Source organism: Podarcis muralis, chromosome 13 (assembly GCF_964188315.1).
Source record: "Podarcis muralis chromosome 13, rPodMur119.hap1.1, whole genome shotgun sequence".
In the NCBI taxonomy this organism is placed as follows: Eukaryota; Metazoa; Chordata; class Lepidosauria; order Squamata; family Lacertidae; genus Podarcis; species Podarcis muralis.
In genome coordinates, this window is record NC_135667.1 from 19,820,227 (window position 1) to 19,839,252 (window position 19,026).

At 46.8% G+C, this 19,026-nt stretch overlaps 2 protein-coding genes across 4 annotated transcripts in view; one reads left to right on the plus strand and one right to left on the minus strand.

Moving 5' to 3' along the window:
* The window catches only part of PLEKHA4 (pleckstrin homology domain containing A4), a 51,214-nt gene extending 34,061 nt beyond the window's left edge, over positions 1–17,153 (minus strand). Inside the window, exon 1 of one of the 3 annotated variants that reach the window (XM_028701900.2) lies at positions 17,050–17,153. The gene's annotated coding sequence lies outside the window, so the exon portion shown is untranslated. Of the gene's footprint in view, positions 1–3,710; positions 4,361–10,803; positions 10,899–17,049 lie in introns of those variants that run through there. The other 2 variants (XM_028701899.2, XM_028701898.2) reach the window with 2 other exon arrangements.
* Positions 8,857–18,176, plus strand: PPP1R15A (protein phosphatase 1 regulatory subunit 15A). Its single transcript, XM_028701902.2, has 3 exons — positions 8,857–9,080; positions 12,699–14,172; positions 17,087–18,176. Exons 2-3 carry the CDS (start codon positions 12,706–12,708, stop codon positions 17,345–17,347), a joined length of 1,728 nt encoding a protein of 575 aa, XP_028557735.2. The 5' UTR covers positions 8,857–9,080; positions 12,699–12,705; the 3' UTR covers positions 17,348–18,176.
* Positions 18,177–19,026: the final 850 nt, after the last annotated feature.

The following is a 19,026-nucleotide window of genomic DNA, read 5'->3' on the forward strand; positions in this document are numbered from 1 at the left end:
CTGGTTGGTAAGGCACTCGAGAAATCACAGCAAATAAAACTACCAATTAGGTGTTGTTGTTTTTAAGGTTATGCCTTCCTTAGTGGGAGTGCTTTGATGCCTAAAGCCACATGGAAAATATTATATCAGAATAGGTCATTCATTTGAATTTTGAAGCAAAGGCCTGCTAGATTCCTGCTGGCTCCGACTCATTACTCAAGAACCCACAAGAATGATCAGTTCTATAATGTTTTCCACATGGATTCTTCTTCAGGAACCTTTCCAAAAACACTCCCAAGAAGGCAAATTGAAGACGACCATATGTTGATCAGGAATGGCCAAGGCAATCAGGATTTATTAATACAACGAGTTATGCAGACTTATTATTCAGTGAATGTATTACTTAAGTGTACGTTCATGTACAGTAAGACTGCAACTTATGCGCATTTAACTTGTGAACATTCAGCTTTACACGCTTGTAGGAAAAAAATAAGTTGCAATTTTTAAAAGTGGGGAGGAAAGGGAGCAGGAATCTGGGAATAAAGACTTTGGCAATCCCACACACCACTGAAGCCAACGTGTTTTCACTATATATGATTCTGGCGATCCCCGGAATGTAACCCTTGTGTAAGTTGCAGGCTCACTGTATTGCAAAACCCACAATGAAGACGGCACCTTCTCTAAAGTAGGGATTCCCCAACTGTGCTCCATGGGCCATTAATGGTCTGTGAGCTTCATTCAGCTACTCTGCAATGGGGCAGTGAAGAACAGAAGGAGCAGTGTCTGTAAATGGCAGACGCAGTTGCTCCCGGCAATCCATAGAATCAAAGAATCAGAGAGTTGTAAGGGACCCCAAGGGTCATCTAGTCCAACCCCCTGCAATGCAAAAACCTCAACAAAAGGACCCAAGACAGGTGGCCACCCAACCTCTGCCCAGAAGGTGTGAGTGGGATGGATCAGAGACAGGTAGGTACGGAAGAGGCACTTGAAAGGAGTGGAGAGGATCAGCAGTGAAGTGAATGCAGGGCTAGAATTAGGAAGTTTCATCCTGATTGAATCAACATAAATCGCAGAACATCTAGAACAGTTCATTACAATTGTTCCACAAGGCAGTCTAATCATTAAATCCTCTGCCAAGTCCTTCAGCAATTTTCAGGTGGTCTGTAGGGATGGGGAGATTAGGAACTAAAGTATTATTATGGGTAATAAGCTCATTTAGCATTCGCATAGCACTGTTGAGAGTTCAATGCACATGTAGTATCCAGTTGAAATCTTTACAACAACCCTGTAAAGTAGGTCCATGTTAAGAACACACCCCCCCCCCCGTGCCAATACTGCAGAAGGGAAAAAACGAGAGCGATGGGGAGGAGTTTACCTCAGGCCATCAAGTGAGCTTGAGGCAGATTCAAACTGGGTGGACTTCCTCATTTGTAGCCCAGCCTTTTAGCCACTGTGCTGCACCAGCTCTTACTACTGTTATTATTTCTATCGCCCTGCAGCTGTGTCTGACGCCATATAAACACAGGATTTAACACCGGCTCCTGCCATCTATGGTAGGTAAATGTGAAATTATATACAGTTGCAGCTGTACAGTGGTACCTCGGGTTACATACGCTTCAGGTTACAGACTCCGCTAACCCAGAAATATTACCTCAGGTTAAGAACTTTGCTTCAGGATGAGAACAGAAATCGTGCTCCGGTGGCACTGCGACAGCAGGAGGCCCCATTAGCTAAAGTGGTGCTTCAGGTTAAGAACAGTTTCAGGTTAAGAACAGACCTCTGGAATGAATTAAGTACTTAACCCGAGGTATCACTGTATTTTGTTTGTGCACCAGAGTAAGAGGGGGAACGCTCCCCAAGATTCTTCATCAAAACTGGAGCGTTGAAGGTCAGGTTATCCCAAAATGTTCTAGTACCCAAGAAAGGACATCCAGGCGATGTGTCTCCTTCATGTGTGTTATGCCAACTTTTTGCATTTATACAGTGCATATGACCGTAGGAAGGTACTTTATATTGATTCAGGCCATTCGTCCAAGTACCTCAGAACTGTCTACACTGAGTGCCTCTCCAGGTTTTCAGGCAGCGCTATACTTGGAGGTGCTGGGGACTGAACCTTGCGCAGATCATATCTGTGGCCTGCACAGAGCCAGCCCTTTCCGAGTCTTTTTAAGTGCTAGCAGCCTCACCGATGAATCAGGGATCTAACCATCAGTCTGCCAGTTGCCAGTGGTTAATTGGCCAAAGCTTGCAGCGCGACTTTAGCAGTGCAGCCAACCGAAGCGCAAAGCCCTGGATGAGCTGGCTGACAAAACCCTTGTAGTGACAGGAGGCTGGGCCAGCCAACAGTGAGTTCAATCTGCCGGTTGATATGCCCAGGAGCCACACACACCCCGACCCAAGGCATGGTCTCATCTTTGTTGGGCAGCCCGCAGTGCGAGGGATGTAGGTCCCTGACCACGGCTAAAAGTGGGCCTATATTCTCTGAGGGCTGGGTGGGGCAGGGGGCGCAGAGAGAGGGCTGTGGGGTGGAAATAGCTGGCGGGCTGCCGTTAGCTCTTGTTATTTATTCATCCACTGGCATTTGGACGCAGCAGCTGAGACAAAAGGCGCTAGGGCAGCTGGTGGCGGGGGCGAGGAAACATATTTTGCATCAGTCACAGGGGTCCGTGTGTGTGTGTGTGTGTGTGTGTGTGTCCGCATGCATAACCCCGACACACCCAGCAGTCGGAAAGAGCTTGTGCTTAAAGGCGTTTTAACCCGTTCAGGGCCAGTGGTAAAGAGGAGGCGCTGTGGTGAGGAAGCACGGCAGACCTGGCTAAGTTGCCAACTCCCCAGCCCACCCTTGCTCCTCTGCTATTGAAACAGCAGCCAAACATAGCAAAAGAAGAAGTAGGTGAAGCTTTCTCAATTATTCCATGAAGGGGGGTGGGGAAGGAATCCACCTGCTTCCATTCTGCATAGCACAGGAAGAAATCCAGTTTAAAACACACACAGAGAGACATTGGCAATCCTAGATCCCGAGGAGCATTGCCTAGGGAAAGCCGCAGGGTCCAAAATACCTAGCGTGGGGCCACTGATGTAGAGAGGTTGATAGGCAGCGGAGACATTGCTATGCCTCAGGAGCATCCTCTGAGGACACTGTGGCGTCCAGAGATTCTGCATCTAGCCCTACAGAGCCTGTTCCTACAGTGGCCAACCAGATACCCCAGGGGGAAGCCCCCCAAGGCCCAGCAACTCTCCCCACTTGGCATTCAGAGGCACAACAGTGGAGGGAGAGCATTCCCATCAAGGCTAGCATCCCTTGATAGCCTTATCCTTCAGGAATCTTGGGTCCTGGGCCCACAGAGGCAGGAGACTGATCTGAAGACAGGGACTGTCCTCTAATAAGATGCTCTTCTTCTCAAACAAGGCAGGAAAGAGGCACAACTAGAAGATAACTGCTTGCCCCACAAAACCTGCCCCTTCCTTTAGGGAAGCTTTTAACATTTAATATGTTATTGTGTTTTAGTGTTCTGTTGGAAGCCGCCCAGAGTGGCTGGGGAAACCCAGCCAGATGGGCAGGGTATAAATAATAAATATTATTATTATTATTCCTTGGTTCCCACCCACCCATGTTCAAAAGGCAGAGGGGGTAGGGAATCCAGAGGAACAGATTTCTGAGGACAAGTCTCCCCCATCTCCCTAAGGCCATCAGGCACAGAAGCAACAATGTCATGGCGCCATGGTCTTACCTGGTCACTGGTGTTGGCCAGAGGTATCTCCTACGGGTTAAGCAGATTCAGGAGGAGGAAGAGGAGGAGGGCAGCCCCTTATCGGCTCATTGGCGGCAGGAAACTTTATAGTCTTTCTTGGGTTCATGCCCTACAGAATCAGATCTCTGGTGCTCAGCAGAACTTGGGTTCAAAGCCCTGCTTTGCTCTCTTCATTCGAACACATTCACCTCTATTTTTCTGCCTCCAGTATGACCCACCCCCTTCCTTATCTCTCTCTCTCCCCCCCTAACTATACCCTCCACTCCTCTTATCTCTCTTTCTATCTCTCTGCTCCTTCCACCAGCCCAATTTCCTCGCTCTTTCATCAATACAGCAACCTAAGTCGGTCTTCCACCGTCCTCCTTTCCCAGCCCTTCCTTATCGACCTTCCCAATCGCGGTTTTCTCTCCCTCTCCTTTCCCTTTCCCTGGCAGCTCTGGGGGGAAGAGAGAGGAGGAATAAAAGCAGAGCGATTGAATTTCAATCCTGGGACCCACCACTCCACCTTCCTGGGGGCTTGGCTTGGGAAGGAGGGGAGGGTAAAAAGAGAGAGAGAAAGAGAGGGGGGCGAGGAGAGTAATGAGAGGGGGAGACAGGAGTCCGAATTCCTGACCTTAACTTTAGAGAGAGGAGTGGCCACAAAAGCTTTAGAAAAACAGGGATTTGGGAAGTTGTCAAAGAAGAAAGACATTCTTTGACTGGTGTGTGATATGGATGTCTCCTTGTGTAGGAGAAGGTGCATCCTCTGGCGCCGCCTGCTGGTGGGATTCTCCCCCCAAAAGGGGACGTTGTTCCAGCAGAGAATCTGCTTCCTATCCTGATTTGAAAAATAATATAAATGCAACCATGTGTCTGGCAGGGATACCATGCTATATTTTAATCAAATGGGGTGTGTTTGTGAAAACAGACTGTGGGGCTTGATTCCCAGTCCTACACAACACCCATAATTTCTCTATTTATTCTTATTATTTCCACGCACCTCTTTGCCTGGCAGAGAACCCAGGTGTCCTGCTCACAGGATTGAAATATGACCAGGATGTAACAGAACTTCCAAGCTTAAAGAAACAAAAAACAAAAAGGGGAAAACCCTCTTGGCCAGCTGCCAGAATTTTGTATGTAAAGGCCAGAACTACAAACCAGTTAATTAGCTGAAAAAAATCTTCTTTTTTTGCATGCTTGAATGGTGCATCTCACAGATGTGCGTTAACCTCACTGAGCTCAGCAGCAACACACCATTTCACCAGCAGCAGAACAGAAGCACTTTGTGCAGTGCGTAATGAGACTATGGAACTCACTCCCACAAGAGGCCGTGATAGCCAGCAACTTGGATAGCTTAGAAGAGGATTAGACAAATTGGAGCCTGGATAGCTCAGTTGGTTGGAGCGTGGTGCTGATAACACCAAGGTTCCAGGTTCGATCCCTATATGGGACAGCTGCATATTCCTGCATTGCAGGGGGTTGGGCTAGATGATCCTCAGGGTCCCTTCCAACGCTACAATTCTATGAAATTCACGGAGGACAAGGCTATCAATGGCTACCAACCACAGTGGCTACATTCTACCTCCACTGTCAGAGGTGCTATACCTCTAAGCACCACTTCCTGGGAATCACAGGTGGGGAGAATTGCTGCTGCTGCTCACGTCCAGTTTGCAAGCTTCCCACATGCATATGTTTGACAGCTATGAGGACAGACAGGATACTGGGCAAGATGGGGCATTGGCCTGATCCAGCAGACCCAGTCTTCTCTTCCTATGTTAAGAGGCTGCAAGGAACATGTGCGTGTTGCACAGGCTTCCCTCTCAGGTTTCATTGAGCCAGGAGGGTTTGTGTGTTGTCCTCCTCCTACTGCATTTTTCAGCAACTGCAGTGCTTTATGGCAGAACAATTCATGCCAGCACTACAGAGCTCGACCCGTTTAAAAGCAGTTTTGCAGTGCTTTGATTCCCTGATTTATAACGTTGCTTTCAAGCAGTTGTTAATCGGTACAATAAATTCTCATGTAGCTATCAGGCCTCCCTTTTTAGCCATCCTTATCCGCAGCAGCCTCTGTAATTTAAATCCTACTAAGTTCCTGGAGATGGTACAGGTGCGTCTAGGGGGCGGAAGCTGCAGGTACGAAACAGACTTGCTTCTACATCAACACTGCTTGCTAGAAAGCTGCTTGGAGTTTTGAGAAACTCCAGAATAAGGCAGGCTTATTGCAGCCTTATTGCACGAGTCCATCAAGTTTCACCTCTGACCTGCTAGCTCTTAGTCATAGATTTATAGAATTGTAGAGCCTGATGTTTAGTCAGAATCTCCTTTCTTCTAAACTGAAGCCATTGTTTTGGGCCCTACCCTCTGAAGCAAGAGAAAACAAGGTTGCTCCACTTTCTATGTAGCGGACCTTTAGATAAATGAAAATGGCTATTGCATTTCCTCTGTCTCCTCTTTACGAAGCTAAACATACCCAACTCCCTCAATCATTCCACCCGTTTTAAACTCCTAGAATAGCCTAGGGCTGTATACACACCATACTTTTAAAAGTGCATGCCCCCCTTCCCAAAAAACACAAAAGAATGCCAGGAACTGTAGTTCGTTAAGGATGCCAGGAATTGTAGCTCTGTGGAGGATAAACTACAGTTCCCAGGATTCTTTGGGGGAAGTCACCTATGGCATGTATGCAGCCTAGTAGTTTTGGATTCCAGCTGATGGGAGTAGTAATCCAAATCATCTGACGGGCACCAAGAAAATTTCCAGTCTGTTATCCAGGATGAGGCACAGCGTTCCTAGGTACTTAAAAGGGCACAAGCCCATAATACAAATTCGTATATGCTGATTTACATGTATATAGACCTCTGGACAAATTACAATAGTAGGTTGCTGGGATGTTACTCACACTGTGCTTAGCAGTAAGTTACACTCACACACTCACACACACTCGAGAGAGAGAGAGAGAGAGAGAGAGAGAGAGAGAGATATCTAGGACCTGACAGAAAAGACCTGGGACTCGAGCTACCCTGTAACTACACTCTTCCTGTAATCTTACACAACCCACCCAGATTCTTAGCCTATAACCCCCCCTTCCCAAAAATCTAGTGGTTCTGGTTACCTCTTCTTCTTGCACATGGCATACTCCAGAAATATTTTGTCCACAAATGAAAACGAGTGGGGAAAAAGGAAAGAGAAACCTAAACAGGACAGGGAAAATCAAACTACAACAGATCTTAATCAGGTGCAATTCCCCACCCCACCCCTCACAATTGGTTTCTTACATTACTGGCAGGTGATAGCAATACCACTGGGTTGAAAGTGACCCAGATGTTATTAGGTCCTGTAATTCTCATCCGCCTGACTGGTTGACACCTGGATTTGTTGCAAGGTCTGATCCCTCTGTTTCTATCTTAGGTTGTTTCAGTTATTGTTCAGATTTGGTCCTAAATGCCAGGGGGCTGTGAGAAAGCAAGCACAGGCCTTCCAGCTAATACTGTTGTCCAAAATGGGCTGTGGATCATTGATAATATATTGGGCAGGGCTTTTCTTTTCCAGCTGGAACTCAGTTCTGCCCCTCTCAGGTGGGCACCATATCCATAATAAGAGAACAAGAGAGGTGTTCATGGCAAGTCCCTGCACCTCTTTTTCTAGAAAAATTAGCACTGCTCTTAGGGAATTAAAAAACAAAAGAGCTGTGGGTAACAAGTGACGTTTCTGTCCTTTTATTTGTAAAAGTGTTGATATGCTGTCTTCTCCAAAATATCAGAGCTGTGTACAACAATATGTATGCAATAGCAAGTATACATATTGGGCTGTGTGTCCTGTAGTAGATTATTCCTGTTACAGTGGTACCTCAGCTTAAGAACTTAATTCGTTCTGGAGGTCTATTCTTAACCTGAAACTGTTCTTAACCTGAAGCACCACTTTAGCTAATGGGGCCTCCTGCTGTCGCCGCGCAATTTCTGTTCTCATCCTGAAGCAAAGTCCTTAACCCGAGGTACTATTTCTGGGTTAGCGGAGTCTAACCTGAAGCGTCTGTAACCCGAGGTACCACTGTACTGGTCTGGCCTTGTCAAATTTATTTTTTCAACTTCATTGGGTGGGTATCTGATGTACATCTACCTGATGTAAATCCTTTGCATTCGTTTTTGTCCAGCAAGCTAGAATAAATATGGTCGCATCATGGAGCAAGGCTATGGATCTTGTGGTGTGGAACACAGAAAAATTGCCTTATACTGAGCCCGTCTAGTTCAATATTGTCTCTGCACCAAACTAGAGGGCTCTTCAGGGTTTGGTACAGGTAATATTTCTCCATTCTACCTGGAGATTACAAGGATTGTAGCTGGGACCATCTGCATGAAAAGTAGAAGCAAGAAGCATGCAAATGAGTACTGGCGATGGTCACTTGTTTCAGGTAAAAACAGAAAAAGTGGTAATTTGTAATCCTTCCTATTGCATAGAAAGTGACTAATACTTGATAATGACTAACTATTGTCTCAAATTATTATGGACTGGAGCCAAGACTCCACCTTTTAGCTTGTCCTTGTGGCGACTTTCATCTTGCTGCTGTTATTGTTGTTGTTAGCCTGTTCCCTGATAAAAAGCCTCTTGTTCTGTGCCTACAAAGTGAGCAACTTTGCTTTATATTGAATAAAGAAGAACCTAGCTTTCTCTCCGCCTAACCTGCCTGTTGGGGAAGATAAAACAGGGGGTGTAAAAGGGACTTTGCAAGTCACCCAGAGCTGCTTGGAGGAAGGGTGGAATTAAAAAGGAGTCATAGACAGTTACTTGCCAGCTGAGAATAAATGGCCAGGTAGCTGTGATGAAACAAAGGTTATGCTACAATAAACCTTGCAAATGGCTGCTCTAGACAGGAAAAAAGAAAAGTTAATTTCTGTATTGATCATGGTAAATCCCACCAGTTTTAAAAAATGAAAATGGAAAGTACGAGGAGCATTTTCTGAACGAAGCCTCTCTTCTACTAGGAGAGTCAACGACGGGGGCAAGTACTTTCGTTTCACGTTTTGTTTCCCAACCCACCCGTCCATACTCTACTCCTCGCCCCTCCCTCTCCCCAGAACCCTCCTTCGGTCACGTCTCTCCCCCTGGCCCCGCCCCGTTCCACAACGTCACAATGTGGTGACGTAATCCCCCTAGAACGAGTGTTTATATAGACTCGGCGTCAACAGCGACGCATCCAAACATTCTATTCCTATTCACAGAAGAAAAACAGCCGCCGCCGCCGATTGAGAGACATGGGTTCTGCCGCGACCGACCGCTCTTCTGCCAAGCCCTCCGCTCGATCACCCGATCACCGCGCCAACCCCGCAGCTGCTTGCTGGAGCGAGTTTGTTACTGGCTAATTCGATTCGACAGGTAAGGAGGCAAAAGTCCACCATGGGGTCCTCTCTCTCTCCTCTTTCCTTGGAACCCAGGAGTCCTGGACCCCCGCAGGTACTGTGAACGGCTAGACCTCGCTCCGCTCCCACGCCAGACCAGGGAATTTCGCAGACCGCTTGTTAACCGCTCGATCTTCCCATCCCTTTCTAGAAAACCCAGGAATCCCGGCCGGCTTCTCGCCTTCTCCCCGCCCACGGCACCCGGGATCCCTCCTTCGCTTTGTATTTGGGAGTTAGACCGCCCACCACGCCTCTTTCACCACCACCCAGGCGCCCGGGCTCCTCAGCCCTAAGACCCAGGTCTTCTGCCTGCGGAGGACCCAGGAGTCCTGCCTACCACCCCGCCTCTCCAGATTCCTTCCCGCTGGTGGTGCGTTCACTGTGCCGGCCCCCACCCCCGTATATCTGTTCCGCAGGTATCCACCCAAGACCTACACCCTTTTTAATTGCTACGTCCTCGTCCTTGCTTAATGCAAGCAAGTTCTCGAGCTTGTTTGGAGGTTCTGCCAGGGGAGCGCAGCTATCGTACACCCTTGACCCAAGAACGGTACACTCCTTTTATCTGAGATGGTCGTCCTCTTCCACCGAGGATGCACATGGAGCGGCCTAGCCAGCAAAATCAGCCAAATCAACCCTGGCGATCAATGGGGTGACAGATGTCGCAGATCGACCTCACATCCCGCTTAATGCGGGTCCATAGCTGTCAACGTTTTCCTTTTTTAAAGGGAAATTCCCTTATTCCGAATAGGATTCCTCGCAAGAAAAGGGAAAAGTTGACAGCTATGTGTGGGGCTCAGAATGGTGTCTTCGTGCCCTGGCCCAAATCTATACCCCAGTATTATCCGTGTGGGGGAGATCTCCAGATACCCCATTCCAGTAGTTTCCTCAAGATTCAGTAACAAATATTCTATATTTTTGCTGTCCTTTTTTTAAAAAGTATCCTTATTTTATGTTGAACCCCTTCCCCAAATTGTGGCACTGCTAGTCCTAAAACAATAGCCTTCTGTATCTTATCTATGCCTCTATGTCCTCTTTTGCATTTCGGGGGGTCATTCCCCCAATTAACCTGCACCCCAGACCTCCCCTCCCCTTTGTAAAAATGCATTAGTTATATCCACTCCTCTTTTTGAGCTCTTCCAAGATTTCGTTTTCTGTTCCTCTGCCCTCATACTGCCACAATTTTCCACTTCCCCCAATACTGAATTCCTAGGGAAGGCCAGAAAGCAGAAACTGAACTTCACCCTCCTTTGGTTTCTACCTTCCCTAGCACACCTAGTTAAGAAACTGCACCATTTCCTTTTCGCTCCACATTTTCAAAAATATCCCATCCTACCTACCGGACTAGGATGAATGCCAATGAGGTTGTTACTGCCACTGTTGTTCTCTCTTTCGGCACCCCTACCCCAAACTTAATATTTACAGTACTTCACGTTAGGAATATCCTCAGCTATAACCCTGAAGAGTGTGACAGTTGTCTTGTATGACAGGGACGGGGTCTATTTCTGAATGGGCCCCCTTCCTGTTTTAGAGGAGGACTTTGATCGTTAAGATCGCTGTCAAAAGCGGGGTGCTCTCCAGCTGCTGTCCCACAATCCTGGGAATCCATGCATCTTTTTGCTTTGAGGGCATTTGGAAATCTTCAAATGAACATTCCCCTCCCCTCCCTTCCTCTCCCCCTACCCACCATTTCCCGTTCTAACCTGTTGTGGGTCAGAAGGTTTGCTGTTCTTCCTCTCTCCCCGACAGCTGCACACCCGGAATCCAGACTGTGTGTGTGTGTTGTGTTATTTCCCCCCCTTTCTGCTTCCGGACTGGGGTGTTGCCAGCGTTCCAGGGGCACTTGCTTGAGCTTGTTTGGGGCGCGCCCTAGATTAAATCAACCTACACATCCAAGCCAGGAAAACAACCCATAGGAAAAAAAGAGAGAGATAAACTGAGGCACACATAGGGGGCGGAAGTAATCTTGCTGGAATGTGGGCATAAGGGCCTAGAAGTGCAGGATTCCTGCCCCATGCCTTAACTTCCTACCTCCTATTTTACTCCACAGTCTTATTCTTAGTTGGGCCTTTCCTAATCCACTTCATGAGTGCGTACACACCATACATTTAAAGCACATCTCAGAATCCTGGGAACTATAGCTTGCTAATGGTGCTGGGAATTGTAAGTTCTATGACTGGTAACAATTCCCAGGATTCTTTTTTTGGTGGTGGGGGGGGGGTGCTTTAAATGTGTGTTGTGTACAAAGTTAAGGTGTGTATTAAAGTTTCCTCTTATTTTTAACTTTTTTTAAAAAAATACTTCGTTGCAAAAGAAAACACTCACCCAAGGATTTCTTGTTAAGAACAGTTAAACAAACACTAAAACCATTCATATTCCGCCCTCAAACAACCTCCAAAAAAAACAGCAGGTTGCCATTGCACATATCATTATATTGCTTGGAACAAATAATACATACACTCTGAGCTCCCAAAAATGCAATATCAATCGGGGAAGGGTGCTACTTGCTACTGATACCATAACCCATTCTCCTTCAGGGCATTTCTTGCCTAAGGCCTCCAGAATCTGTTGTTGGTGCCAAGTCTCTGTCCATACTGGGCTTAGTCATAGCAGCCCTGGTTACACAGAAGGCCTTTACTCACAGCTTAGAAATTAAGCAGCATATAAAATACCATATAAATAAGTAATAAATACTTCACAGCTTGAGTATAAACAACCTGTTCTTCCACACTCTGGATTAAGGGAACAGGCCTTTCAGGTGGATTCCTGATAGGTTTCAGGTTTTGTATCTCTTCTGTGTGTGTGTTTTAAATGTCTTGCTTACAGGAGAGACTACAGCTTAGTGGTAAATGAAATGCTTTACAGGAAGAACTTCCTAGATTCAATCCTTGGCATCTCCAGGAAAAAAGGAAAATGTGGGCGGTGAGGGAAGGACCAGGTAGTGGAGATGAAACCCTGGAGAACTATTGCCAGTTGAAAGAAGACAATGCTGAACTAGAGGCACAAATGGCTCCCATATGCCCTATACAGTGGTACCTCAGGTTACAGACACTTCAGGTTACAGACTCCGCTAACCCAGAAATAGTATCTCGGGTTAATAAGTATCATACCACTTTAAATAGTCATGGCTTCCCCCAAAGAATTCTGGGAAGTGTAGTTTAAGGGGGCTGAGGTTTGTTAGGACACTCTCTCCCTCTCCCTCTCTTCTACACACACACACACACACACACACACACACACACACACACACACAATATTTGCCTCAGAACTGCAATTGCCTGAGTGCCCTGGCAAGAGGGATTGACTGTTAAACCACTCTGGGAATCTGTACCTCTGTGAGATGTTCTCCTAACAATTCTCAGCACCCTCAACAAATGACAGTTCCCAAGATTCTCCGGGGGGGGGGGGGGGGAGCCATGGCTGTTTGAAAGCAGTATCCTATTACTTTAATGTATAGTGCAGATGGGGCCTAAGTCTGACCCCCTTCCTATAATGCAGCAAAACAAAGCATATTGGAATCTGACTCTCTGGGCTTTCCCCAGCACCACTTTCAGATTTTTAATAGCTGGTGGCTTATTTTCACTTTGCTTCTTTTCAGGTCTAAGATGCCCCCTTACATCACATCCAGCCATCTGACATCACCCCCCTCAGACACAGAGAGGTTGTTGGTTTGCTGTGACCCCTTCAGGCTCAAAATGGCTAAAATCCTCCCTGCCGAATCGAGCCGGTCCAGCCCTGCTGGCAAGTTCAACATGGTGGCCGTGATTCTTGGGCGTATGGCCCAGATTGCTCTGGACTGGGTGAGGAGGTGGTTGCACCTCTGGCAGAATAGCCCTGCCACCCTGGTGAGGGCTGTGTTGATGGGCATTGCCAAGGGGACAATGCCCATCTTAGGGAAGTCGAAGCAACTCTTAAGAGGAACTTGGGAGGAACTTGGAAGAGAAGAAAGCAAAATGGAGGGGCAAAACTTGAAAGCTGCCCGTCTAGGGTACTTTTCCCTGGACGGTCACAAGTGTTACCCTCAAAGGGATACGGAAAGCTTGGCTGAAGGCGGACATTTTGAAGAGGACCTGGCACTGCTTCTGCCTGCTTCTAATGGTCCATCCAAAATGGATAGCATGCGTTTGGAAGAAGATGGCATTTCTGAACCATACTTGATCAGCACTTCCATTGCCTACAACCTTGGAAATGACGGGGATGTTTCTTCAGAAGAAGACATGGCGTTGGAAGGCAGAGAGAACCTTGGGAGTTCCCCCCAGAAATGGCTGGAATACTGTTGCCATCCACAAGCATTGGTGAAAGGATTGAATATTGGTGGATACTGTAGGGAGAATGTGGAAGGTTCCTGTAGCCACCGCGGAGAGTTAAAGGATTTTGGAGGGGGCTTTTGTTTGGAAAGTACCTCCGCTTCCCAGGGAAACGAGGAGGGCCTGGGATCTCGTGGGGATTTGGTGATGCGTGATGGGCAAAGTCCATCTGATTCGCCAAATGATGGGGAAGAGATAGGAGAATACAAGAAAGGTGGAGATAAGGGTGTGTTCAACTCAGCCCCCTGTGTTTCCAAAAGCCCCCTTGTCCTATCCTTGTTCTACAGTCCATCAGAGGAAGAGGAGGATGGCAGTGACGATTCAGAGGACTGGTGGAGCGAAGACGAGATGGAAGAGAGCGTTCAGTCTGGAGGGCACTCGGGGAATGGGGAGAACCATCTGGAAGCGGAAGCAGGCTCTCTGCATCAGGATGTATTGGAGAGCCTCTGCGAATCTTTTTTTGCAAGCAACAACCCTTTCCACCCACTCTGCTTTTCCAAGCCCATTCAAGCTCCCACATCTGCCCCTCAGCCTGAGGCCAAGAAGCACAAGGAAATCACGGTCACCTTTTATCAGACAAGGCTGGATTCTAAGCCTGAGGAGCTGTGTAATCCACCAACGCGACCACGTTTCAAGTGGAATCCAAGAGTTTCCTCCAGGCATCCAGCTCAGAAATGTTGCCAGCCAGACTCTGAGGAAAACTCTGATCCTGTGACCACAGAAGTGTCATCAGTTTCCCAGGAGGCAAACCAGGTGATTAAGAAGGTGAGTTGCTTTAAATACTTTGTGTGTGGACTAACCAGAACCCCTAGGTTCTCCAGAGGATGAGTCTTGAGGGAGACAGTTCAGAAACGTGTGTGTGTGTGTGTGTGTGTGTGAGAGAGAGAGAGAGAGAGAGAGAGAGACATTCCATAATTAGGAATTGCTAACGCCCTTGGTTCTGCCCCTCACAATTACTAGCCTGGATTAGAGTTGCCCATTTCATTCACAAATGTTTCAGGAAGTCTTCCTAATTTTATCACTTAACTGCAGTGTATAACTACTATGTTTACACAACAGTGGTTATGAGTAGAAAATTGGGTGTTACAGAAGCTGTTCCCCACCCCACCCTGTGCCCTTTTTGACAGCTGAAGTTAAGGCAGAAATTAAACAGGTATAGCTTTTGTTTACATAAATTAATTAAAATAACTCTCTTCCTGCTTTTCAAGTTTTTTAAAACAATTTTTAAAACTTTTCAAGTTTTTTTAAACAATTGAAGGCATCTCAGACAGTCTTTTACAATGATAAACAATTCTTTCTGTCAGCCTCAATAGATAAGAGCGGTTTGAAATCTTAGCTGATGAACTGAAAAGCTGTTTTAAAACCCCCCTGGAAGGGGGCATCTCACAGGGTGAAGGATGCCTAGCTTAGGTACTCTGGTGGTCTCGATAGGCACAGTATGGTCATAGCAGGGAACAAAGTGTTTCTTGTGATACTGTAGCTCTAAACCATTTTAAAGAATCAGCCTGAGTTGGAGCGATGGGAAAAGCTCCATCTGTTGAAATTATGTATTCACAGGGATTTTCTTCCTCAAAGGAAGAAAAGTGAGCATGCTGTGTGTGTCTTGGGGTGAGAACTGAACAGTAATACCTCTGGTTACAAACCGTCCTCCTTGCGAATGCTTCGGGTTACGAGCTCCGCTAACCCGGAAGTAGGTGCTCCTGGTTGCGAACTTTGCCCCTGGATGCGAGCAGAAATCACGCGCCAGAGGCCCTGTTAGCGAAAGCACGCCTCAGGTTAAGAACAGTTTCGAGTTGAGAACGAACCTCCAGAACGAATTAAGTTCGTCATCAGAGGTACCACTGTATGGCTGTTGCGCAGGGAGAAAGGGGCTGTCCCCAATAATAATAATAATAATTAATAATAATTATTATTATTTGTACCCCGTCCATCTGGCTGGACTTCTCCAGCCACTCTGGGCAGCTTCCAACAAAGATTAAAATCAAGTAAATCAATAATGTTGGGTTCTGCTCCCCCAACATGTAGCCTTCCCCCCTTACATAAATCCTGGCTACTCCCATTCTCCTTTTCTAAGCTGCCTTCTCTCCCATTCTAAAGATACCTTACTCTGTGCTCAGTTTTTACTTTCTGCACCCCACCTTGTTCCGTTAGCACCACCCTGGAATCTCCTTAATGCTCCTTGGCCTCCCCCGTCCTGCTGTTGGTTTTGCCCATCCTGAAATATCGTGTAACATCCCTATCATGCAACATGACCAACCAGGAAGTGGATGATGTAAGGCTGGGTCATTTCCCAGCAGACAGGACTCCCCTGCCTTCCTCTCGCTGTTCCCCCTCCCTCCTTTTGTCCACAGAGTGTCGGCAGATCTATTGGAAGCTGAGCTTAGTCATTTGCTTAGTCACCTTCCACAAATGCCCCAAATATAAGAAGAACAGCAGCACACAAAATAACAAGATGAATTTAAGAACAATGCAAAGTGGACACCCACAGCAGAAACCTAGGGTTGCTATTCCTACTCAGAGTAGACCCATTGAAGTTAATTAACATGACCAACTTGGGTTCATTTTAGTGGGTCTACTCTGAGTAGGACTCAGCTGTATACAGCCTCTCTTCCTCCAGCTTGGAAATGCAACTGTGTGCAGTGCCCACAGTTGTGTGAAACCCAAAGCGATGCTCAAGACGCAGCTAGAGATTAGCAATGGAACTCAAGGAGTCGTGGAAAAGTGTTCCTCTGAGCATGGGTCGAGTGCGCCTTTGCCTTACTCTTGAGCAGCCACAGCCAGCTTCCACACACCTATCACTTGAGATGGTAAATAAAAATAATAGATAATATATTGTTAGTGTTTATATCCCGCTTTGTTTTCTCCAAGAAGCTCAAGATGGTGTACATGGTTTCGCCCCTTCTCATTTAATCCGCATAACAACCCTGTGAGGTAGTTTAGTCTGAGCAGCAGATTGGTCCAAGGTGAAATTCATGGCTTGGTAGGGGATTTGAACCCTGGGCTCCCAGGTCCTACTCCAACACTTCTAACACTGTAAGAGCTGTTCAACAGAGAAACGGTCTCCCTTGGGAGATTGTGAACTCTCCTTCCTGGGAGGTTTTTAAGCAGTGGTTGAATGGCCATCTGTCCTGGATGCTTTGGTAGAGATTCCTGCATCGCAGGGGGTTGGACCAGATAACTCTTGGGGTCCCGTCTAACTCTCCAGTTCTATTATTCTATCACACTGGCTTTCAGGTATGGTGTCTAAATAGGAGTAAGAGGTGGTTTGCATCGTCTCTCCTGCCTCGGGCAAGTTTAAATCAAGGTCCTGATTCAGTATCCACAGAAAAGGAAGTGGACTAAAACTAGGGACAACACAAGGCTGTTCTTCCCTGTCCTTGGCTAGAATGGTTACAGCCAGGATGATAACCTGTTGCACATCCTGAAACATCTGGAGAGAAGCAGCTTCCCAACCCCTGGAGCACAAGGATGGCTGTCCCTTAAAACATGATATTTGGCTTTTCTCAGCTTGTTTAGCTGAGAAAAGACAGTAGGATTCAGCAGGGCCATTACATGACGAAAAAACCCAACCTGTTAACTGTATGAGGTCTAACCAATTAATTAGTAGTGTTGGCATAAATTTGCGTAAGAGCAAGAAGATACCTGTCCCACTATCCTCATAGCCTCTCAATTTCCTCAGGTCCGATTCTCTCCGGTGGTGACCGTTCACCCGCTGGTGGCCTGGAGCTACGCGTCTCGGGCCGCCCGCCGTGGCCCCTGGGAAGAAATGGCCCGCGACCGATGCCGCTTCCGCCGGAGGATTGCTGAAGTGGGAGCCATCTTGGAGCCTTGCCTGAGGGCGGAACACCGGGCCAAAGCTTGGAGGGAGATCTATGGGGTTCAGGAAGAAGAAGGCAACGACAGCTCCCCTCTCCTTTCTGGTTCTGCTGAGGCAGATTAAGCTGTGCCTCCAGATTAAGTCAGGAATGAAATGGCTCTTCAAGATATGGCAGCCATGAAGTAAACCGTCCATTAGAGATACATATACAGGCTTCTGAGGTTTTGAGAACCAAATTGAATCCTTTTTTTAAACACTGGAGATCGTAAGGGGAGGCTCATGGGTCTGAAAGGAGGGCCCTGTGTGTGAGATGTTGCAAGATTTAATTCTGGGCCTGAAATCCACATTCTCTCAGGATGAAGTGGGGCCCTGAGGTTGCCGTGAGGAGCAAGAGCTTCTGTGCTCTGATATTTCTGAATAAATGCACTGATGTAAAGCTGCTACTACCTCAGTTGATTTGAAGGACGTGGCTGCCAGGCCTTTAGTCTACAATGTGTGTAGCATAACATGAGGAATTGGTGGCCCTGGTGGACACTCAAGTGTGTTATGCGCATGCTCTAGTTCAGTGTTTCCCAACCTTGGGCCTCCAGCTGTTTTTGAACTACAATTCCCATCATCCCTGACCACTGGTCTTGCTAGCTAGGGATGATGGGAATTGTAGTCCAAAAACAGCTGGAGGCCAAAGGTTGGGAAACACTGCTCTAGTTTACACATGATGTTAAGTGGACAGAATTTCACAAGGTTTCCTAATGTATTTCTATTTTACATGCTAGTTATCTTTCAAAGCAAGCCTTTGAGATTTCTCCCCCCCCCCTAATTTCAAAATATGTATTAAATTATTAGTAATGGTGATGTGAACTCCCAGGATGGAGCGGAGACTTGATGTCTGTATGTATAATTTATCTGTCCACAAATTATTACTTTTTTAAATAATAATAAAATATTACAGCTATGACTGTGTATTCCCTCATCATCATCTTGGTTATTGAAAATGTAATATTGAAGGCTGATTTCAGAGGTCTCCCCACAACACGTGTTTACCCCTTATTTGTGACTAGAAGCACCCACTAGAGTTTATTCTCCAGGGGGATAGGGGTGTCTTGAGCAACAAACATGCCTCAAAAGCTGTATCTCAAAATCAGACTTTATGTGATAAAGTGGTGGCAGGGTGGAAATCACAGGAAAGTGTAGGGTGGCAATCCCCCACTCCCACTTAATTTTTTGGTATTTCTGCAAAGCCTGAGATTTCCCCCAAGCCTGCTGCTACTTTCCCTCTGAAGCCCCATCAACATTCTTAAGTGAAGCAGCATCATTAAACAGTCATGGCTTCCCCCAAAGTATCCTGAGAACTGTAGGTTACAGGTGCCAAGTGTTGTTAGGAGACCCTTATTACCCTCAGAGCTCTACACTTCTCAATGGATCCCTGGGAAAAGGGATTGACCCTCTTGAGAATTGTAGCTGTGGGACGGGGAATAGGGGTGTCAGGCCCTGGGCCCTTAACTTGGCTCTCCTAGCCTCTCTAAATTTGTTCCTCAGCCTAATTTTGCCCTTACCTACCACAGAAATGTGGCCCATGGAAAGTTGCCCAGTGGTGAATGTGGCCCTCAGTTTGAATTGTTCCTCACCCCTGATGCTATTTAGGATGGTGGCAACAGACAGAGTAAAATAATGGATGAAAGCCAAGCAATCTCTCCCATTTGGGTCCCTTGCTCTCCTCCCTCCCTGGATTTTATTTCCTGGAACTGTCAAATCGGTACCTAGTTTTAAGCCTGGCAAGTAGGCAGAACTTCCGAGTTTACACA